The sequence below is a fragment of the Cnephaeus nilssonii genome (genome assembly GCF_951640355.1).
Source record: "Cnephaeus nilssonii genome assembly, chromosome: 12".
Classification (NCBI taxonomy): domain Eukaryota; kingdom Metazoa; phylum Chordata; class Mammalia; order Chiroptera; family Vespertilionidae; genus Cnephaeus; species Cnephaeus nilssonii.
Genome location: NC_137083.1, coordinates 31489572 through 31510216, shown reverse-complemented (window position 1 = coordinate 31510216; position 20645 = coordinate 31489572). Strand labels below are relative to the sequence as shown.

Sequence of the window (20645 nt, the reverse complement as noted above, 5' to 3'; positions counted from 1 at the left end):
CAGGTAGATTCTGCAGAACTTAGTGGCTAATTGAAAGCAATGAGAAGGGCTCTAGCATAGAGGTTTCTGGCTTAAGAGCCTGGGTACAGAGAAAATCCATTCACAGAGATAAGGGAGAGTTTATAACATGTAGACCTGGCGGGGACAGAGGAGTGTATCAGTACAGCTGTTTAGCAGGCAATTAACCTAGGAACCATTTAAGTGGAGGTTGAAACTATGAACACTGGCGGAGCTAGAGCTCAGGAAAGGGGGCGGGAAAATGGGGTGTTCAACAATGGAATTTGAGATGTAGTCAGAAATGAAACGAGAGAACAGAAACCTAGAAATTTTCAACAGATAGAAAATAGTCAAGCTTTAATTAAAGTCAAGTAAAATGAGGATTAAGGTGAGAATATGGAATTTAGAAACTAGTAGATCAATAGTAGCTTTTCTCAAAGCCATTTGTTAAAGCAGTGAAGAAAGAATCTTGAATGCAGTGGGCTGAGAGCATTGGAATAAGAGGGAATGTGGACAATGCTGCAGGTAATTATTTTGAATAGGTCACCTATGAAGGGAGGACAGGAATGTGATGGTAGGAATTCAGAAATGGTGACAGAGTTACAATTGTGTTTTGTTTTGCTTCCAAATGGACAGGGAAGAATGAATAAAAGGAGTTGGTTACAAAGGCAGCTTAAAGAGAGGGAATAAAGACTCAGACCAAGTTGTAACCCTATGAAGAGCTAAGTAAATGGCTTAGTAGAGAGAGTACTGAACTTGGCGTTAGAAAAAACAGAATCTGAACACTATCTCCAGCCTAAGTACACTTTGTCAGATTATCTCTTTAGTCCTCAGTGTTCATTTCTGGGAGCTGGGATATTAAGATCTGCATCACAGTGGGTTGAAAGAACTGGGTGAGGATACTGTGGGAGAGTGCCTGGTGCAGTGGTGTTGTGTGTGGTTAATAAATGGTACTTTGAGTCATTATCCTATCAAAGGCCTGAATGGGACCATCAATGTAATCACTGTTCTTTTTTTTTCTTTCTTTTCCTTTTTTTTTTTTTTTACCACTTTTGTTCATATAATTTTTATCTCTCTAGGAATTTGGTGACAGACTCTGCTAGTCTGTTCTTCCCTTATATGAAGGAAAGGCCAAAGACCCAGTTTGGAAATGAGAGAGGAAGTCTAGCGGGCAACATTGGCTCCATCCACTGATATCTCCTACAGGTACAGAAACAGGATTCATGAAGATGTTGACAAGACTTCAAGTTCTTACCTTAGCTTTGTTTTCAAAGGGATTTTTACTCTCTTTAGGGGATCATAACTTTATAAGGAGGGAGATTAAAATAGAAGGTGACCTCGTTTTAGGGGGCCTATTTCCTATTAATGAAAAAGGCACCGGAATTGAAGAATGCGGGCGAATCAATGAAGACCGAGGGATTCAACGCCTGGAAGCCATGTTGTTTGCTATTGATGAAATCAACAAAGACAATTACTTGCTACCAGGAGTGAAGTTGGGTGTCCACATTTTGGATACATGCTCAAGGGATACCTATGCGTTAGAGCAATCACTGGAATTTGTCAGGGCATCTTTGACTAAAGTGGATGAAGCTGAACATATGTGTCCTGACGGATCCCCTGCCATTCAAGAAAATAGCCCACTGCTCATTGCAGGGGTCATTGGTGGCTCTTACAGCAGTGTTTCCATACAGGTAAGACTGGTCAGGGCTACTGCTAAAACGTTGTGTCTCTTTCATTTTACATCTTGTCAAACAAGAGACTATCCTCATAACTTGATCAATGGGTGATATTAACAGTGTCATTGTTCATATCTATGGGTATTTGATAATATAGGTGTGCAGACAGAACAGTTGTCTAACAATGAAAATTGTTTAGAAATATATCAGATAGCTACTGCAGCATAACAACCTACCCCAAAATTCAGTGACTTAAAACAATAATTCATTATTACAGTTTCTAAGTCTACAGATCAACAGAAGTAAGCCAATCAGGGATGAGTTCAGCTAGCAGTGACCCTGCCCCAGGTTGTCCCTTATCCTCTGACTGGAATCAGTGAGGTAGCCCAGGCATAGTCTTCTCAGAGTGTTGACAGAGGTGCAAGTGAACACAAACTTAATAGCCCAGGCCCCTCCAAGCTTCTTTTTGCATCATATCTGCTAACATCCCACTATCAAAGCAACTCACAGGCCTCAGCCCAGAGTCAAGGAGTGGGGAAATATGTCCTGCCCACAGGACAAGTTACATCACAAAGGATGTGGATATATAATGGAGTAATGACTGAAGCCATTGATATAATCAACCACAAGAAGATTCAATATTGCTGAACTCTATTTTTTTCACACTCATTTTTACTAAAGCATCATTTTGTTCAGAGATAATTTATAAACAATTTCTCATGATAAAAGCCTGATAATCTACGCAGAAAAGTCAGATGACTACCAAAAAAAAAGGAATAATTCAGCTCCCAACTTAGATAAAAAGCTGATAAGAGGCTCTCATAATTTCGTTAGAGAAAGAAGGAACATATTATTCAAATTTTGCAATGCTCACCTATTCAACTTCCTCATTTTCCCAACCCCCAGAAAGATTGGTTTCAGAAAACGCCCACTGGCAGGTAGCACAAGAGCTAGGACTCCGACAGATCCTTTGTACTTTGGGGCTCTTTCAACTGTCCCATATGATTTCTATATGTTACTTGAAGTTCAATTTTTTTTCTGGTGAGAGCATTAATGTCACAGTAATAAAAAGTCATAATTCTAGGAGTCATATACTTTACTTCCTACCAAATTACTATAATCAAAGCCCCAAGAACTAGAGAAAGCCATATTATACTCATGCTGTCTTCATATGTCATGAACCACTTAAATTGGCTTTATTTGCATAGGAATAACCTAATTTCTATGTCACAGATTCATGGCATTTAAAATTCTATGTACAATTCCATGCTGTTCAAAATGAGCTATTTGAAATTTCTTTCCTTCTTCAGAGCCCATCCTCATATTACGAGTAATTAAGATAATTAATTTTTCAAAAACACCCTTTGACTTTATTAGACAGATGAAAATATTGCACATTTCAAAGCATATAATGGTAATTTCGCACTCTTTCTATACTTGGATCAAGAGAGATGGAATTTGCTATTTGATACAAGAGAATTAAAAAATATACATCTGTCATACTTCAATAACAATTTCAGCAGATACGTGCCAATCATTTTACAAATATTTATACTATGCCTAATATTACCACTAGTAAGGGATTATGTATATGTCAGTGTGAAGTGTGCAGGTGGCAATCTGTCAATGATTCTCTCTCATCATTGATGTTTCTATCTTTCTCTCCCCCTCCTTTCCTCTCTCTGAAGTTAATTACATACATATAAAGTTGTTGAGAGGATAAATTGAGAGAATTTGTTGGAAATGCCTCACCAAAACCCAAAAGATTCGATAAATGTTCCTAAAATTATAGGAAAAGTCAGTGGAAGAGCCACAACTAAAACCAGCTCCATGATCTGCCCTCTCAGTGGCCCAGCAGTCCCATGAAGTCATTGAGGGTCCCCCATGTACTTCAATCTTCATGAAGGTCACTGTTGCAAGGGTTAGGGAGACCACTAATGTAGAGTACACATCCTTCATATCAAGTAACTTAAAATCTGGCTATGGGTACAATACTGCTATAAAATAACAGTGACTACAATTCAGAATATGTTCATGTGGCTCACAAAGGTAAGATGACGCTTAGAAAGGCTTTGAGGATGACTGATAGAATGAAAGTTGCATTGGAGAAAGGCTACTTGGGTCACAGTGTGAATGAGATGCTGGATGTGAGGAGGATGATCAGAACGTTGTGGCAGGTATGCGTGTGCTGTGGACAGTGACCCTGACAGGAGTAAGAAGGTTTGCTGAAGAGGGAGGGTAGGAGAGAGCTTCACTCCCTCCTCCATGGACCCCATGTGTCCTGACTCCTCAGTCTTGATTAGGCCATACACTGGTCCCAGCCAAGGTAAGCTGGGAGGTGAAGCAATTTGTCTATACAGTGACCTTCAGGTTGTCTTCCAAGGTACCCTTTCCCACAAAGCCTTGCTTTCAGCTAGGTATCATGAATGAAAGAGGTCTTAGGAGACTTTTATACAGCTAATAATTCAAGTATGTTATCCTTTTGAAATATATCTGCCTTTTCATAGGAATCCTAGAAAAATAGTCAACGGCAATCCAAAACAATACATTTCTAACAGTAAATTTAAGGCACTGTTGTACACTAACGAGGGAAAGATTTTAGCAGAGAGGATTTTTCGGGGTACCTCTCACACTCACCTCCTTCTGCTCCTGGCCCAGTTCTGATTATACACCTCTATGTCTGGGAACTGTAATGACAGCAGGTAGCTCATAGTCTCAAAGATCCATGCACATCAGTCAAAACTATCATTCTTTTTAAACTACTTTTTATTTCCTGAATATTTACTGGAAAGTGTCGTTGCTTGAACTGAGCAGGGGAGAAAAAGAGGGTAAAATCTGTAGAAGAAATGTACTATACAAATCCACCACACAATTTTAAAAATTGCTATTATCTAATTATAGCATCCAGTCCCAAACCAGGTCACAGAGTGTTCAGTCACAACATTGCCCATTGAGAGATAGAAAATGATAATAATTTGTGCATCTTCCCTTTTGTGGTTGGGCCAGTTAGATGTTATAATCTTCCCACTTGGGCTAGATTTCTTCAGGAGGTGCTTTCTTTCCAGCTTCCTCTTCTTTCATTATCTTCCCACCAAAGGAGAAGAATTCTCCTAGAAGTCAGTAGAGGAGATTAGCCCCGCTATGTGAGTTCATACAATAGGCATTGTTTGCAGATAACCAAAACTACATGAAAGGAGAAGTTCTTAGTGATTTGCTGGGTTAAGCTGTATCACCACTGATGAAGACCTGGATAATTATTTTCCCAATCTTCTTAGTCAGTAAGACACACCACTCAGTGGTGGTCCCTTTTATAAAGCAACAGTCTTGATTTCTTAATTTGATAATCAATGAAAGCTAGCATCAAAATCCTTCTTTGTTAGCAAATATACATGGGGTCTATCCACCCCCTCTAGTGAATGAATTTCTTTTCAAAACATTTTTAAGACTATTCTTCTCTTCTCTATAAGCCTGCAATCCACCCATTTCAGGGAAAATGGTTTGATTCAAGAAGAGACTCAGGCCGGCTGCCTTTAGCTGAGCAGTTGTCCACATGGTACTTATTTTGCAGCAGTGTTTAAATTTGTGCTTTTAAAAAATAGACTGTAGTTAGAGCTCCTAAGTTGTCCAGTCTAAAATGCCCTTTGAAATGTTCCAAAAATGTCCCTGACTCTTTTAAGAGGATGTATCTTTTTGTCAGTCTTTCTTGCGTAGCTGGAGCAAATTCTAGCTGGAACATGACAGGTATAAATTGACCTAGTTATTATTGTGCCCCTTAGTGTTACAGTGACTTCAGCAACAAATGGGAATTTGGGTCAGATGGCCTCTCAAGTCTAAGCTCATAGTAAGGGCAGGAGAGATCCCTAAAATGATCTTACTACCTCTTCCCATCCGTGGTATAATCAGACCCTTTTAGAGAATTTTTGGTAGTATTCATATCCCAGGAACTCTCTAACCATGGAAGAAGAGTTATAATATTGTTTATTATGACATAGATTTGGACATGCCATGCATTGCTCACATTATGCCTCTGAGAAAAATAACTCTTTAAACTAAATCCCTTGCAATAAGTGTCACAGATTTTTTTACATGGGGTAAGGAGAACAACACATCAAGACCCCTTATATTATTCCTCCTCCACCTAATTCCATAGTATGAAAGTGGACCACCACTGGTCAATTTATATTAAGCATCATCCTCCCTCAATTATTCATTCTCCTTTAAATTCAAATGCTTTGGGGAAGTGTCATACATGAATTACTGGTCTTATTATTGGCAAATCAGAAAAACAGTTGCAGGACTTGGAAGTACAAAGCCTTCAATATAGTTAGCTGTGTCCAAGTATCAGACAGATGGATGAATGGAAAAATGTATATTTTTGTGGATAAATAAATTAGATCTAGGGCAGAGTTTCTCAACCTTGACACTAGTGGGACAGATAATTCTTTGTTGTGTGAAGCTGCCCTGTGCATTGTGGGAGGATTAGCAGCATCACTGACGTCTACGTACTAGACTAGATCTCATCAGCACCTCAAATTGTGACAACCAAAAATATTTCCATACATTGCCAAATTACAAGTTACCCCCTTTTCCACTGGCAAACTGGTTGAGAGCAAAACACAGTTAGGATCAACATAAGGAAGAGTTCTTAGGAATGAAATAGAATAATCTGGAAGGAAGGTGGTAGGAAGTAATTCCTCGGTCACTGTAGTTATTCAAACAAAAGCTGTCCTATTATTGAGGAAATTGAAGCAACATATCAGCGTTTGAACTACAGATGTTCCTTGACTTATGATGGAGTTACATCTTGATAAACTATCATAAACTGAAAATATTGTAATTCGAAAATGCATTTAATACACCTAACCTACCAAACACCATAGCTTCCTGGAGCCTACCTTAAACATGCTCAGAGCACTTACAGTAGCCTACAGTTGGGCAAAATCATCTCGGTGCCGCTGTCCAACAATTATGAGAAAGTATCATACTGCATATGGCTAGCCCTAGAAAATGTCAACATTAAGGAACAGATTATAATGAATGGGCATCACTTTTTCACCTTTATATAGTCAAAAGGTTTTAAGTCAAACCATCATAAGTTGGGGATCATCTGTACATGGTATTTAAGGGCACATGTTAATTTTTTTAAAATATATTTTTATTGATTTCAGAGAGGGAGAGATAGAAACATCAATGATAAGAGAGAGTCATTGATTGGCTGCCTCTTGCACACCCCACACAGGGGTTCGAGCCCACAACTTGGGCATGTACCCTGACAGGGAATCAAACCATGACCTCCTGATTCATAAGTCAACACTCAACCATTGAGTCATGCTGGCTGGGCAGGGCACTTGTTAATTTTAAAATTATATGTTGCTCAAGCAAAATACTATTAGGATAGGAGTGATTGCAAAGGAAGTACCTAACACATGAAGCAAATAAATAATAGGCTCTTTTTCATCAGAATCACTTTGAAGAAGTCTAGTCAATTGTCGTTTCACTTGATTATGGTAGTATTTTTGTGCACTGGGTGAATCTAGCATCTCAATTATTTACATATTACAACTGGACACTCAAAAAATCATTTTTCATCAGAAAATAAGCATGTATTAAACATATATTTTTAGGTACAGCAAGAACACTATTGTGTAGAGTCTGGGTAACAGGAGGAAAAGAGAATGTAAAATACAATTTTTTTTAAATAGCAGACATCTTAGGAGCCCCTGAGACATGTATAAGCAAATTAGAAACTATATCAAATCCATACATAAAACAGGTGCAAGTATAGAACCTAAGTATCAGCTGGCAATATAAGTACCAGGAGACCACAGAGAATAACAGAATGAGCAGAAATGAATGGAGTTGAACAGGAAAAAGACAGATCTGTACAAATAGAAAACCTGCCTTTAAAGTCTTCCTGGAAAGTTGCTTTCTCATGCTCTACTGGATAGTATCTACATTTTTTTTTTCATAAAAGAAAGAACACAATGTTTCTTCCAATTGGAATGTAATGTTCTTTAGCTATTTGTAGGCCTTGCCAAATCCCTCTTTCCTTTAGTTCACAGCTCAAACCCTATCCCTTTTGAGAAATCCTTCCCAAGCTCCCACTACATAAACAAACACTTAAACTACTATCTTATTAAATACAATTATTCATTTGCATCTCTATTTTCCCACCAAACTGTAAGCTACTTGAGTAGCTTAGGAACCACATCTTCTTATCTTTGTATTGAGGGCACCTAAAATAATGCTCTTCCACAATGAGAGTAAAGGCTTTTTGAATGAATTGAATTAATAGAATGATAACCTAAAACATTTCCAGAGGCTGAAAATCCCTAAACAAATCTTGGATTGGCGATCACAACCATGATCTCCTTATTCTACATCGGTCTGGATATTCACAAATGAAAATCAGCCTTTTCTACAATGGCAAACTTGGTTTGATTCCAAAGACAGATGATGTAGCAAAGTGGACATGTGGGATAAAAGTCCCCTGATCTTTCTTGCCTCTACTGTCTACACGTGTGCCACAAAAGATGCCTCGATTTGAGAGTATCTCTAACTCTTCTATTCCATTTTCCCTTAGACTGACTAACCAGAGAAACTGCCCAAGGCTCAACACAACTGGGCACCCAGGACCATTTCAGATAAGGCTAGAGCTCCGTCTGTCCTCTAATCTAGCTCATACAGTCTCTCCATATAAAGAATACAAAGAATGCTGACCATGTCAGATCCTGTGCTTGCAGGAAACACAAAGGAGAAGGAAGCATCATCCTGTCCTTAATAAAACCAGAGTGACAGCGTTAGAAACCCCTTTACTAATCTATCTTTAGTATTTCTATCATTAGAAATGTAAAAACGATAGTTGCATTTAGTGAGTTTAATATCACAGATATAACAATCATAGCACAGATATGTTATAACTACACATTTTTTAGTGTGACTTTCTTGAAAAATTTCGGCTCAGTGATCTTACTAGAATTTATTTAACCCTTCATGGCCTCTCTTCTCATGTCTAAGATGGAAATATTAGTAGTACCTCTCTTCCTGGTTTATTGTGGGAATTAAGTGAGAAAATACATGAAAAGCAGTAAAAATCATGTTTTATGATTATGAGCATTCAACATTTTAGATTTTACTAAATATTATATATTAGCTTTTTAAAAATCTTTTTTATCTTGATTGTTAATAGTATTATAGTTGTCCTCCCCCCAATTTTCCCCCATTGCCTGCCTCCACCTGGTTCCTGCCCCACCCCAGGCTTTCACCACCCTATAGTCTGTGTCCACAGGCTATGCATATAAATTATTTGGTTAATCTCTTCGCACCCACCCCCTTCCCAGTTCCAAGAGGAATTGAGGCTCATAAAGGTTAAGTACCAAGTTCAACTTTCTACCACTTTATAAGTAATTGAATCAACATGAAAATCCAGAAAGCTCGACTCCCACACTGCTATCCTAATCACCCCCTCACATAATCTAAGCTTCAGAAAACTCTGACTCCAAAGTTATCTCAGACAGAATCTTTTTGTTTATTTCCTTCCCAGACTTTTCATTCTAAGGCATTCTCCCAACGCTGGTCGTTTTGAAACCTCCCTCCATTGCACGTGCTTGCCCTCTAAAAATGGACAATGCTTCTCAGGGACTTCATCACAGGGAGAGAGACAATAGCAACAGCAATTTAAAAATGCTTTTAATGACATTGTTTCATTGTAGAAATTTTTAATCATAGGTAATTATCTACTCACTACTTTTTCCTTTCCTTTGTCAACTTATTGCTTAATTTCCCTTCTGTCACGTGTTGATTTGGAAATTAGTCTTGTGAAAAACAACAGGTTACCGTTAGGACCACTATCCACAGTGCAATAAAATGGCCAAGCACTGAGAATCAGCTTCTATTGGGGCCACATATCTATGATTGCAGGTCATGGTATTTACACACCCCTGAAATATCAACACGTATCTTAGACTATGATTATAGATTACTCAACAAGCTCATTGAAATAGGACGCCGGACACTTTTAGTTAAACCTAAGATTTTGCTTTAACAACACCAAGTTCTCTTTCCAAATTACCATTAAATATGTGCCCTTTTAATGGATCTGTATGTACAAGGCTCATTATTTCTTATATGGAAAGAGCCAGCACTTAGCAGTTGATAACGAAGTCCATCAATTTAATGTAATAGAAGAGCTTTTACTGCTCTATGAAAAAGGCAGTTGAAAATTTACAGAACAGTTTTCTAATTAGTGGACTTTGAAAATTTAAGAATAGTGTTCCAAAAACACCTGCAGCTAAACTCAAGTAAACGTTGATACTCCAGGTGGTGTATCAGTGGGACTTTGAACACTAAATTGTGGTGGCGCTATTTTTGACATCACCACCTGGTAGATTATGAAAATCCCTCTGTTACTAGTGATGAAGTCCTGATTCTTGCCATAGGGGAAAATACAATAGCAGCAACACCTTAAAAAATTACATTCCAAATATAGACTAGATTTCCTTGCCAGGTGGTCAGAATGGCAAAGCATCTGAGACCATTACCATCACTTGGTAGGGTTAAAAGTCTGGGGCATGCATCCCAGGGACTAGTTGGTTTCTCCCAGGCCCAGGGCCTCCAATTTGGGTAGCTGCCATTAGGCTCACAATGTGGCCTCATAGAATGCAAATCAGGCAATTAAGTGTTCCTAATGGGGAAAACAGATGTGACTGAACACATACTCTATCATTTGCTTAGAATGTTTATGTAAAAAGTAAGTTTTCATAAAAATAAAAGCTACATATATGCTTTAGCACTTATTACTTAGGTTTACACAGTAGTTTTAAGTAATATTATTTACACAAAATTTAAAGAAACATAGGTTGACTTTCAACTGATATCAATGGCTATTTAGCAGACTCTCGGTTTTTATTTCTATATTAAAGAAAGCCTTTATGTTATCTTTTATGAGCTAATTCCAGAAATTTAAAAGCTCTTTAGCTTTCCTACAGTCTCCAACAACCAATATCATTTATGACTTACTTTTTTCGAAGAAGGATGCAAGGTAACCTGTAGTGACACAAACAGAAGGACAAATTAAGTACTGAGCAATTAGTATCAATCAAATAAATGGTTTTAAGTGGACGCAATTTTTCTTTAAACCTCCAATCTTGACCTTTCTATTATTAATGCATTCAGTGCTCTTCAGATTACATGATCCCTGACCTTCAAGAACTCACAGCCTAAGTCAGAATGAGTATTTTGTCCATTTGATTACCCTTCCCTAACCCTTTCTTTTCAAGTTGGGTGTCATCCACAGTAGTCTTTTTAAAACATAACTTTGGTCATGTCCTTTCCTTAATTTAAAATTTTTAATGTCATTTTACCTCTTAAAAAATAAAATTCAAAATCTTTAGCATAGCATATAAAATACTTAGCATCTAGCCACAGTCCCTCTATTCTTCCTTACTCTACCCTACAAGGCACTGGGTACTCCGATAATACTGAACTTTCTGATACTACAAAAGCCAGTGTGCTTTTCCCCATTTCTGTCTTTGTGTTCTTCTGCCTAAAAACGTTCTTTCCCCTTTCTCTGCCTGGCAAACTTTCACTTATTCTTCAAGATCAAGCCTAAATGTCACCTCTACATGGGAGCCTGTCATGACTCACCTGAGTGCAATTAGTTGCTCCTTCACTCATGTGTTTGTATAAGTATGTATACATATATCTCTAAACTTAATCCTCATTATGTTTCTTTGTCTCCTACCAGACTATAACTTTCTGGAAGACAGTGGAGGTATATTACTCATCTTAGAACAACTGAAATTTTAGACTAGTGGCTTGTATAATTGGCATCAATCAAGGTTTGTTGAATGAATAAACATTATTCATCATCTCTATCACTTTATCACTTTTTGAGCATTTACTATGTGCCAGCCAGTGAGCTAAGTACTTCACATATGTTATCTTTAATCCTTATAACTTCATAAGGCAGAGACTATGGTATTCCCTTTTTCCAGATCAAGAAACTCAAGCTTAAGAAATTAAAATAACTTTTCTATTCACAAAGGTAGTGAGAGAAGGAACTGGGTTTTCAATTTTGGTCTGTTTGATCTCAATCCTGTGCATTGAACCACTATACTATTTGTTTTTGTATCTGACAACTCTGTTGAACTAATGAACAGTAAACAGGACAACCAGGAATAACACAGTTCTATTTGCAAAATAAGATGGTATATACCCCTCTGCCCTAATGATTAACACAGACTCTCAGAAGTAAATAATCATCTTTTTTAAGAAATTAGCCTATAGCCCTCAGCTTCCCTCAGGCATACTCAATAGCTGTTGGCCTTTGGTTAATAGCCAACAAGAACTGGAATGCTCTTTTTTATTGATAAGGCTTTATTTGTCATATTATTGTGATGCAAGTGACTTCAAGGGCCGCAGGAAAATGTGGATTAGTTCAACTTGTGGCTCTGTTGACACTATCAAAAGACACTATCAAAAATCAACATGCAGGGCACTGACTAAAGGACATGGTCCTGCGAGGTCTATTGGTGTCAGGTCACCCTGGGAGTCATGCTTTTGCCAGGTGCTGCTGGCAAAGACCAATACACTCTGGAACCATTATTAGGGACTGGAATCCAAACCAATTCAGATCCATGATTTCTCTTGAAAATTAATTCATGGGGTAAGAAAGGAGCAAAAAGTAGATGCAGACTGATATAGTGGGAAAAATGCCTTCTTGTTCCTCTTGAAAGTACCTGCTAGGTGGGTGGGGGAAAAAGGTTATTCCTTAGATAGTGCCTTGTTAGTAAGGGAGCAAGACAGACACTTATCAAATGTGGAGTGGCACTGTCACAATGAGAAACCTGACATGTCTCCTTAAAAAGTGTGACTCAGGGAGTCCTATGTGGTCTGCATATCATTTAAGCTCAGCAATGATCCAAGAGAATGACAAAATGGATAACCTTGATCTTAGTAAGGCTCTTAGTCACAAATAAAAAGCAAAACCACAGGTGTTGGCTGCAATGATTTCAGGAGATTTGGGGATAGAAATCGGGGTTATTTTGAGCCACGCTTGAAAGTTTCTGCCATAATTAAGGAGCCCTTTGTATGGAATGCCCAGGCAAAATCATCACAACCAAGTCATGCTGTTGAATGGGAATGGCAATATGAATCGTTCACTGAAGTATTTGGAATAAGAATCAGTGACTTTTGCGGATTTTACTGAATAAACTGGCATTTACTACACTCCATTATACAATTTCCTAAATCCAGATTAATCTCTGGCCTTCAGACATGGGCTCCAGTCAATCCCTTTCATGCACACACACAAAAAAGATGTGCTAATCTTTTTTGAAATAATAAGATTGGCGTCCTTTATAAGGCAGATAACTCATCTGATGTGAACAGCTTGAATTCTTCAGGCATTTTCTCAACTATATACTACCTCCCCATTTAAAATCCAAGCCAATCTGGGATGTTGTATGGCTAATAGCACAACTCGGTCAATCTGAATAGGAGAGTCAGTGTGGGCTTTAACCATCACAACTTTTAGAACTTGCTTTATGTAATAACCTGAGTTATCAGGTAGTAGATGGTTCAAAGTGCAGCACTCAGCAGTTCCCTTCCAGGCTTATATATATAAACATTTCATTAAAAGAATGGAACAAAGTATTCAGCACCTCATATGTGATAAAACCACTGAAGGGTTAGGCTTATTTTTAGAAACCAGCTCCAAAAAATATGTGAATAGCACAGAATGCTAAGGCAAACACATGGAGGTGATCATTGTGTCTCCTGATTCCCAGGACAGCAGAACAGCAATGGGTTATTTTTTTTATTGTATATAATTTAGCTCTATAGATAGCACATTTGGAAAGTAAGAACTTGATGCCTCTTTACCATCTGGAATTTTTGTAACTAAGCATAAAAACCAGTGACTGTTTGTTATTCCCCTTAAAGTATAAGCTCAGCCTCAGAAGCCAAAGACAAGGCAAGTTCTGAAACGAATCCTCAAGCTGGACAATCACTATAGTGGGGAACATTTGTACTAGACTCTAAATTTTCATACCCTTTTTTTTTGTCTTCTGTTGAAAAAAAGTTTGGCATTGTGTCATCAGAGAAGGCACAAAGTTCATGTTTGAAATGGTAACATCCTGGATATCCTGAATGGGAAGAGTGGCCATAGGACTGACTATGATTCTCAGAGATGACTCTGAAATTTCCAATCCATAGTCCCTTTTTCATAACATCAAAGAATACTAGATTATCTGAGCTCTTTCCCATAGTTCATACTCTTTTGCCCCCTTGACCAGAGAATCATTGAAATGAAGCATGACACCTGAAATTCTAAAGAGTCCCATGACTTGCTAAAAAATGTCAGGAGAAGTAAAACTCCCAAATAAATTGGTCTTTCACCCAAAATTCTCAACAATAAATAAGGATGGTTTGGATGCCTACAGTAGCATCACTCCACAATCAGCTGTTGATTATGGGAAAGATAATGTTTTAGACATTGCTAAGAAAGAGTAATAAGTGAGCAGCTGATATGAGCTCTGAGTGTTTGGCTGTTTATGTGTCTTGCACACAATTCATTTGTCTCCAATAAAGCCTTACCTTACCAGCTGATCTTATTGTTGGCTCATTTGGTGAAGCCTGCCTTAGGTATAAGTTTACATGACTCCCTCTTTAGGTTTATGTGATTTGAGTATTAAGGCTTCATGAATAAGGCCTTTAGTTTGTTTTCCTTAGTACAAAAAATGGCAGTTTTCTAGCCTAAAGGGGATTGGCTCAATAGCCAGCCCCAGTTAGTATAATATTGACTTCCTTTTGTATACTCCTAGATAGTTACACAGAGATAATTTAGAGAAATTGATTTTAATGGTATGAAAACCTTTGTGCCAGATTCCTAAAGTTCTGAGTCAATTACTTGTCTTATACTGTATATCCTCTTATTTTGGTGAAAATTGACTATAACTAATGAGGGATATATATTGCACAGGAAATTGTTTATCAGTAGCATTTGAGAGTAGCATTATATTGCTTGCTGGTGGTCAGCTATTCCCGCAGAAACCTACCCTTGTAATTAGAAAAGGTTACATGATAAGCAGGAAACTATCAATTCATGTACCAACTCGTTCCTTTAACAAACATTACATAGCACCTCTATACTCTGCAAGACATTAAGGAAATATGGGGTTAAAAAAATACATATTTCCTATCCTTAAAAGCTTTCATTCCAGTAGAGGAATCAGTGAATAATCTAGAAATCACCATATACTTTCACTAGAGTCATGAGGGAAATATACGAAGGAGTGAAAGGGGTGCAGAGAATGGGCACACAATTCAGCCTGAAGTGAGGTGTCAAAAAGGTTTCCCAGAAAAGGGGCCCTTGAATGGATTAGCTGAGCAGACAGGTGGTAAACGTCACTTAAGCAGAAGGATCCACATGTGCAAAGGCATGTACATTTGAGAACATAGTAAACTGAAGAAACTAGATAGACTTGAGTTCATTTGGAGGGGAAAATGGTAGCAGATGGTCAACAATATGTAAGTAACATTCATGTATTGGACAATGATTGCATGTGAAGACTATCCTAAACAACTCCACCATACAACTACAGAGCTTGGAAAAAGACAAAACTATTAATTTTAGATCAGAGTATCTACTGGAAAATCTAAGTTACCTAGCCAAGGCCAGCATCCTAGCATTTCTTCTTGAGAAAAAAAAAAAAGTTAATACATTTGTGATATGATAGATTACAGTGAAAACATTGTAATATCTAGTCCTGGATAAATTCAAGCCATCCAGAAAATGGATATTCCAAGGTGTTTAAACATCCTACCTAATAATCCTACCTAATAATAGACAAATATGCAAATTGACCGTACCTTTGCTATGCCCACGATTGGCCAGGAGGCGCGGGGGGGCGGGACTCGGTGTGGCCGGGGTGGCCGATTGGGCCGGCCAGACGCTGAGCTCGCGTTGCCAGTGGCGGCTCGAGCTCAGCATCTGCACCATGGCTGTGCTGCGGCACAGAAGGGGCCTCTGGGGCAGCGAGCTCACGTCCCACCGCGGAGCATCAAAAGCAGGGAAGCTGGGTGCCTGTCCGCTCAGGCACCAGGCCTTTCAGAAGACTTCACCGCACCGGAGGCTTCTGAAAGGCCTGGTGCACCAGCGGACAGATACCCAGCTCCCCTGTGATCGAAAGCAAAAGCGTGGGAGCTGGGTGCCTGTCCGCTCAGGCACCAGGCCTTTCAGAAGCCTCCAGCTGAAAAACCTGGTGCACCAGCGATCAAAAGCAAAAGCGTGGGAGTTGGGTGCCTGTCCACTCAGGCATCAGGCCTTTCAGAAGCCTCCTCCGTGCCGGAGGCTTCTAAAAGGCCTGGTGCACCAGCGGACAGGCACCCAGCTCCCCCGTGATTGAAAGCAAAGCGTGTAGGGGACCCTACACGTGCATGATTCAATCATGCACTGGGCCTCTAGTTGACTATAAAACTCTAATACATTCTACATGTGCAAAAGGCTTCTGCTAAGCCTGCCTGCAGTCTCTCAAGCCCTAGAAATAACAGGTTCTGCCATAAGATCATTGTGTTTTTCACATAAATCATAAAGCCAAATCTGATCATGATATGTATAACTTGAAGGTTTCAACCTTCCAGTTGAAATTTCCCCTGAATTCTTAGATAACTCTTGTTATCTCTGTATATGGTCATTCAGTAAACAAATGTTTATCAAGCCACCATAAAGTATAAACTGACAATGAAAAAGTATATATTTAACAAGAAGGGATGATTGCTTATGGTTCTCAAACCAAGGAGCTCATGTCTTCAGAAATAAAAAGGGGAAAAAGAATATTAAAACTTGAAATATGTCACTACATTGTAGTGTGAGGAATCACGTATGGCAGAGGTTAAGAGCATGGATTGCAAAACTCATTGAATTAGTGTGGGAAGTTGAGCCTGGGATCAAATCCTGTCTTTACCACATATGTGCTCTTCATCAAGATTTCTAGGTGCTCAACCTAAATAAAATGAGATAATTGTAGTTTCTACTTCATAAAATTGTAATGGGGTTAAAGGAGATAATGCATCTACAACAGTTGGATCTAAATTGGAATCTAAAGAGAGCAAACCACTTAATAATCCCCCCTTTGACTATAGCACCCCCCCACTTAAGTTTGCATCTGCACCCTCATTTTCTACTAGCTTTTTTTAAATCCTTTCTTCACTTTTGTAATTTTAACTTAAACCCAGAAACATATCTCTTCCTATTTAATAGTTTTCCTTATTCTCCTTTTTTTTTCCTTATTGCAAGAGAGGGAGACAAGTCCTTTGAAAAAAATCAAGAGCCTGGGTTTAATTTTTGCTTTTCCACTTGTTGGTTGTGTAAATTTTAGAAATTCACTTCACCCGGTGAGTTTCAATTTCCTCTCCTATAAAGCAAAAGGCTCATACTATCGTCATGGCTCTTCCAGCTCTAAAATGTAAAAATCTTTTTTTTCCCCCCAAAGTCATTGATATAAATTTAATCTTACTTGACCATCTCATACAGACTTTCTTCCAAGCTGTTCTCTTTTAGTATATTTAACTTTGTCATCTAATTCCTATCACTTTTTCTTTTTCACAAGAGTCCAAATAATGTCATCAACACCTTGTTGAAGTCATGGTCCTCCAAGGCTACCACTCTTCCCTGAATGGTTCAACCTACATTGAAAAGATTCTAGTGGAACTGACTCTTAGTGAACCTGTGCTAATTCTTGGTACTGGCCTTGTTCAGTTCTAAGTAACTCTATTCTAGAAAGTTACCAAAGTATGTCATACTTATTAATTTATATTTATTCTTGACTTACAGTTCCTCCTTCCTTTGCACCCTCTGACTGTCCTCCCATTATTGATTTATCAAAGATTATTGATTACATAATTCAATGTGATTTCTTTCAGAACTGAAGGCAAACTAAATTACTATGAATATGACCTTTCTTTTGCTCTTATTTCCTACTTTGATGTGAGATAACTTTTCACATTATTGTATTACTATTTTCAGGTTAGGAAACGTTATTATTGAGGAGAATAAAGAAGCAAGAGGGATTAGGCAGGTGTCTTTCTTTTATTCACCTAGGTCCTAGAACCAACTTCCCCACCCAGTGTTTCTCTCTTCCCACCACATCTTCATCTAAAACATAATTTAAACTCAAAACAATACCAATGAGAAAACCCACTTTGCTCCATTTTCACATTCTGCTTCAGTCTTCCTAGTTCTCACAGGTTTGTGCCAATCTTTTATGTTGTCCATGGAGATGCCCAAGGACTGAACATACCAATGACACTCATCCCTTGTCACTAGTTTCTTTAACACTCAAATTCCCCCAGTGCACCCTTGCAACCCAGTGGGTTCTTTGAAAATCTTGTCTTTTCTGTCTTGTTGAGACTACTCTGTATTGTCAGAATTATTTTTTAAGTCTTCCTATTTCTCTTAACCTTTTTAGAGATTCTATCTATAAGCAATGTATCTCTACATTTAGAGCACTTTTTTCTAAAGCATATATACCTAGACCATGTTTTTTCTTCCTCCACTCCTACTAATAATCTAATTGGGTGACTTTCTTCCAAAATTTCACATTACTTCCCCATCCTAAAATGGTTCTTATTTTTAAAATTATGTCCAGTGTAGGAGTTTTCCTTATTCTCCTTTTTTTTTTCTCTCAGAGAAACCATATGGCAAGCACAGCAAGTCAGGAATATTTCAGATGCCCAGACAGAAAACATCCAGCTGTCAACTATCTGAACATCCCCCAACTCTAGTTTTAAGTTTTATGCTAAAAAGAAAGTTCCTGCTCATAGCAAGCAGGCAGTTCCTTGTGCATACCATATTGCTTTGGTTCCTCTCTCCTGTTCTTCCAACCTCAGTGTCTTTCTGAGCTTCAAACTTCAGATTCATAGTCACACAGGAGAGGATAGACAGGAAGTTATGAGAGAATGACCAACGTACTTAAAGTGAAAAGATCTGCTTCTAAATCCTGATTTTTGCCCCCACTTTTTAATCTATCATAAAAGGTCATTGTGAGTATTAAGGGAGAATACACACACACACACACACACACACACACACACACATTGTGGTTTTACAATAGAATAAATACATTTTTAAAATGCATAATCTAAACCATAAACTTTATTACTCTCTAGAAATCAAGTTAGGGTGGGTGAGGGGGGAAAAGGAAGGTTTATAATCTGATGACTTCTGTGGTGATTACTTTTTACATTAAGCATTTTTACTCTTATAATCCAAGGAACTTCATTTTAAAAGGAACAGCTCACCATGATAAAAGTAATTCAACACTTTGCTCCATGATTCAATATATAGGTGATACAATTGAGATTATGCTTATGTCCTTATTAGTGTTCCATTCTCATGTTTCAGCTCACTGAACATGCCTCCTTTGCCTACAGTAGGTGGTAGTCTCTTTATGAGGGAGGGAGGGAGGGAGGGAGGGAGGGAGGGAGGGAGGGAGGGAGGGAGAGAGAGAGAGAGAGAGAGAGAGAGAGAGAGAGAGAGAGAGAGAGAAACTCTCTTTAAAATGATAGCAACAACTACAATTTTATCCTAATCTACCACCCTCCCAAAATGCTACAGCTCATTGTGCCCCTTCCCCATGTAGAGAATCTTCATCATATTGCCAGTATTGCATGCCTAGTTCATTCTCATGTACAGTCTGCCTTGCTTGTAAAATGTTCTCAGATATCCTGGAGAGGTAGACATGAAGCCACAGGATTCTATCAGCCAAAAGACATGAGCTATTTTCTTAAGCAGCTTCTCATTACGTGTTCCCTTGGAAGAACAGTTTCAGCAGTTCAGGATCCTTTCACTGTGGTTCCTAGTTGCCAGATAATGTCTCTGGGCATTTTTCGGGTGCTTTCATTCTCTGCCTCCCTGAGGGGTTCAAGTCCTGATGAATATAACTTGAAGATGAGAAACTGTAGCATCAAGACGAGATGGCCTCTCCAGTGCTGACCAGGAACTCCATAATCAAGCAAAGCCTCTGCACAGACTCTCATCCCCAGTCTGCCACAGCAGTACATATTAGTAAACCCAAAGGAAGCCAGGTACTCAGTATGGACGTATTGACAGTACTGGCTCAGTGCCATCTCAATCAGGCTGAGAAAACAAGCCATGTTCCTATGTCTAAATGAATCCCCATAGGCCAGGGTCTCCTGATCCTGAGGCAAGAAGAAATAAATGATATACTAGTCTTCATCCACCCACTGACTTCTCTTACCCAAATTTCACTCATCTCCTAAAATGTTTTTTAAAGTCTTTACCAAATGCAAAAAAATGCAAGAAATATTTGGTTCTTAAATTTGCATTATACTGCATGCTAACTACCAGATTTTCTAACTGTTCTATTTGTAGTTAAGTAAGAGGTACCAAGATTTGAAAAGCTATAGAAAACATTTTCGGTAGCTCCGGGCTCTATCGGAAGTATTAGTTATAGCAGTCCAGATCTCCGAGAACATGCTGTGTGGCTGTGTGTGCACCTGCCAGGACTCAGATGGTTAAGTAGGACTCAGAGGTCCGGTGTTTCACATTATTTATGCTTTTTGCTAACAGCTGCCTATTTCAAGCTGTGCTTCCTACATGTCAAATATCAACCCGAAACCATAATTTCTAGAAGGAAAATTTGAAAACACTCTATATAGTATATAGGAATATTTAATATGGTTTCTGATTAAAGTCCACTTAGTATATTATGTGATTTAACTAAAGTCAGTATAGAGATAGACATGTTCAGAATATGTGGGGTAGCCAGGAAAAATAAAAACTTATTATATATATAGAGAGAGAGATAGATATAGATATAGATATAGATATAGATATAGATATAGATACAGATATAGATATGTTGATATTTTAAAATATATATTTATGCAAATACTCTATGCATAAAATGCTTCTTGATAAGCTAACCTCACTTTCCTTTTTGATTCTGT

General features: G+C 38.3%; 1 protein-coding gene across 2 annotated transcripts in view; it reads left to right on the top strand.

Moving 5' to 3' along the window:
- Nucleotides 1–1220: 1220 nt before the first annotated feature.
- The window catches only part of GRM3 (glutamate metabotropic receptor 3), a gene marked incomplete at both ends in the record, with an annotated part of 84521 nt that continues 65096 nt past the window's right edge, over nucleotides 1221–20645 (top strand). For both annotated transcript variants that reach the window (XM_079785495.1, XM_079785496.1), the window contains one exon: nucleotides 1221–1688. In XM_079785495.1, the coding sequence (XP_079641621.1) occupies nucleotides 1221–1688 (468 nt within the window). The remainder of the gene's footprint in view (nucleotides 1689–20645) is intronic.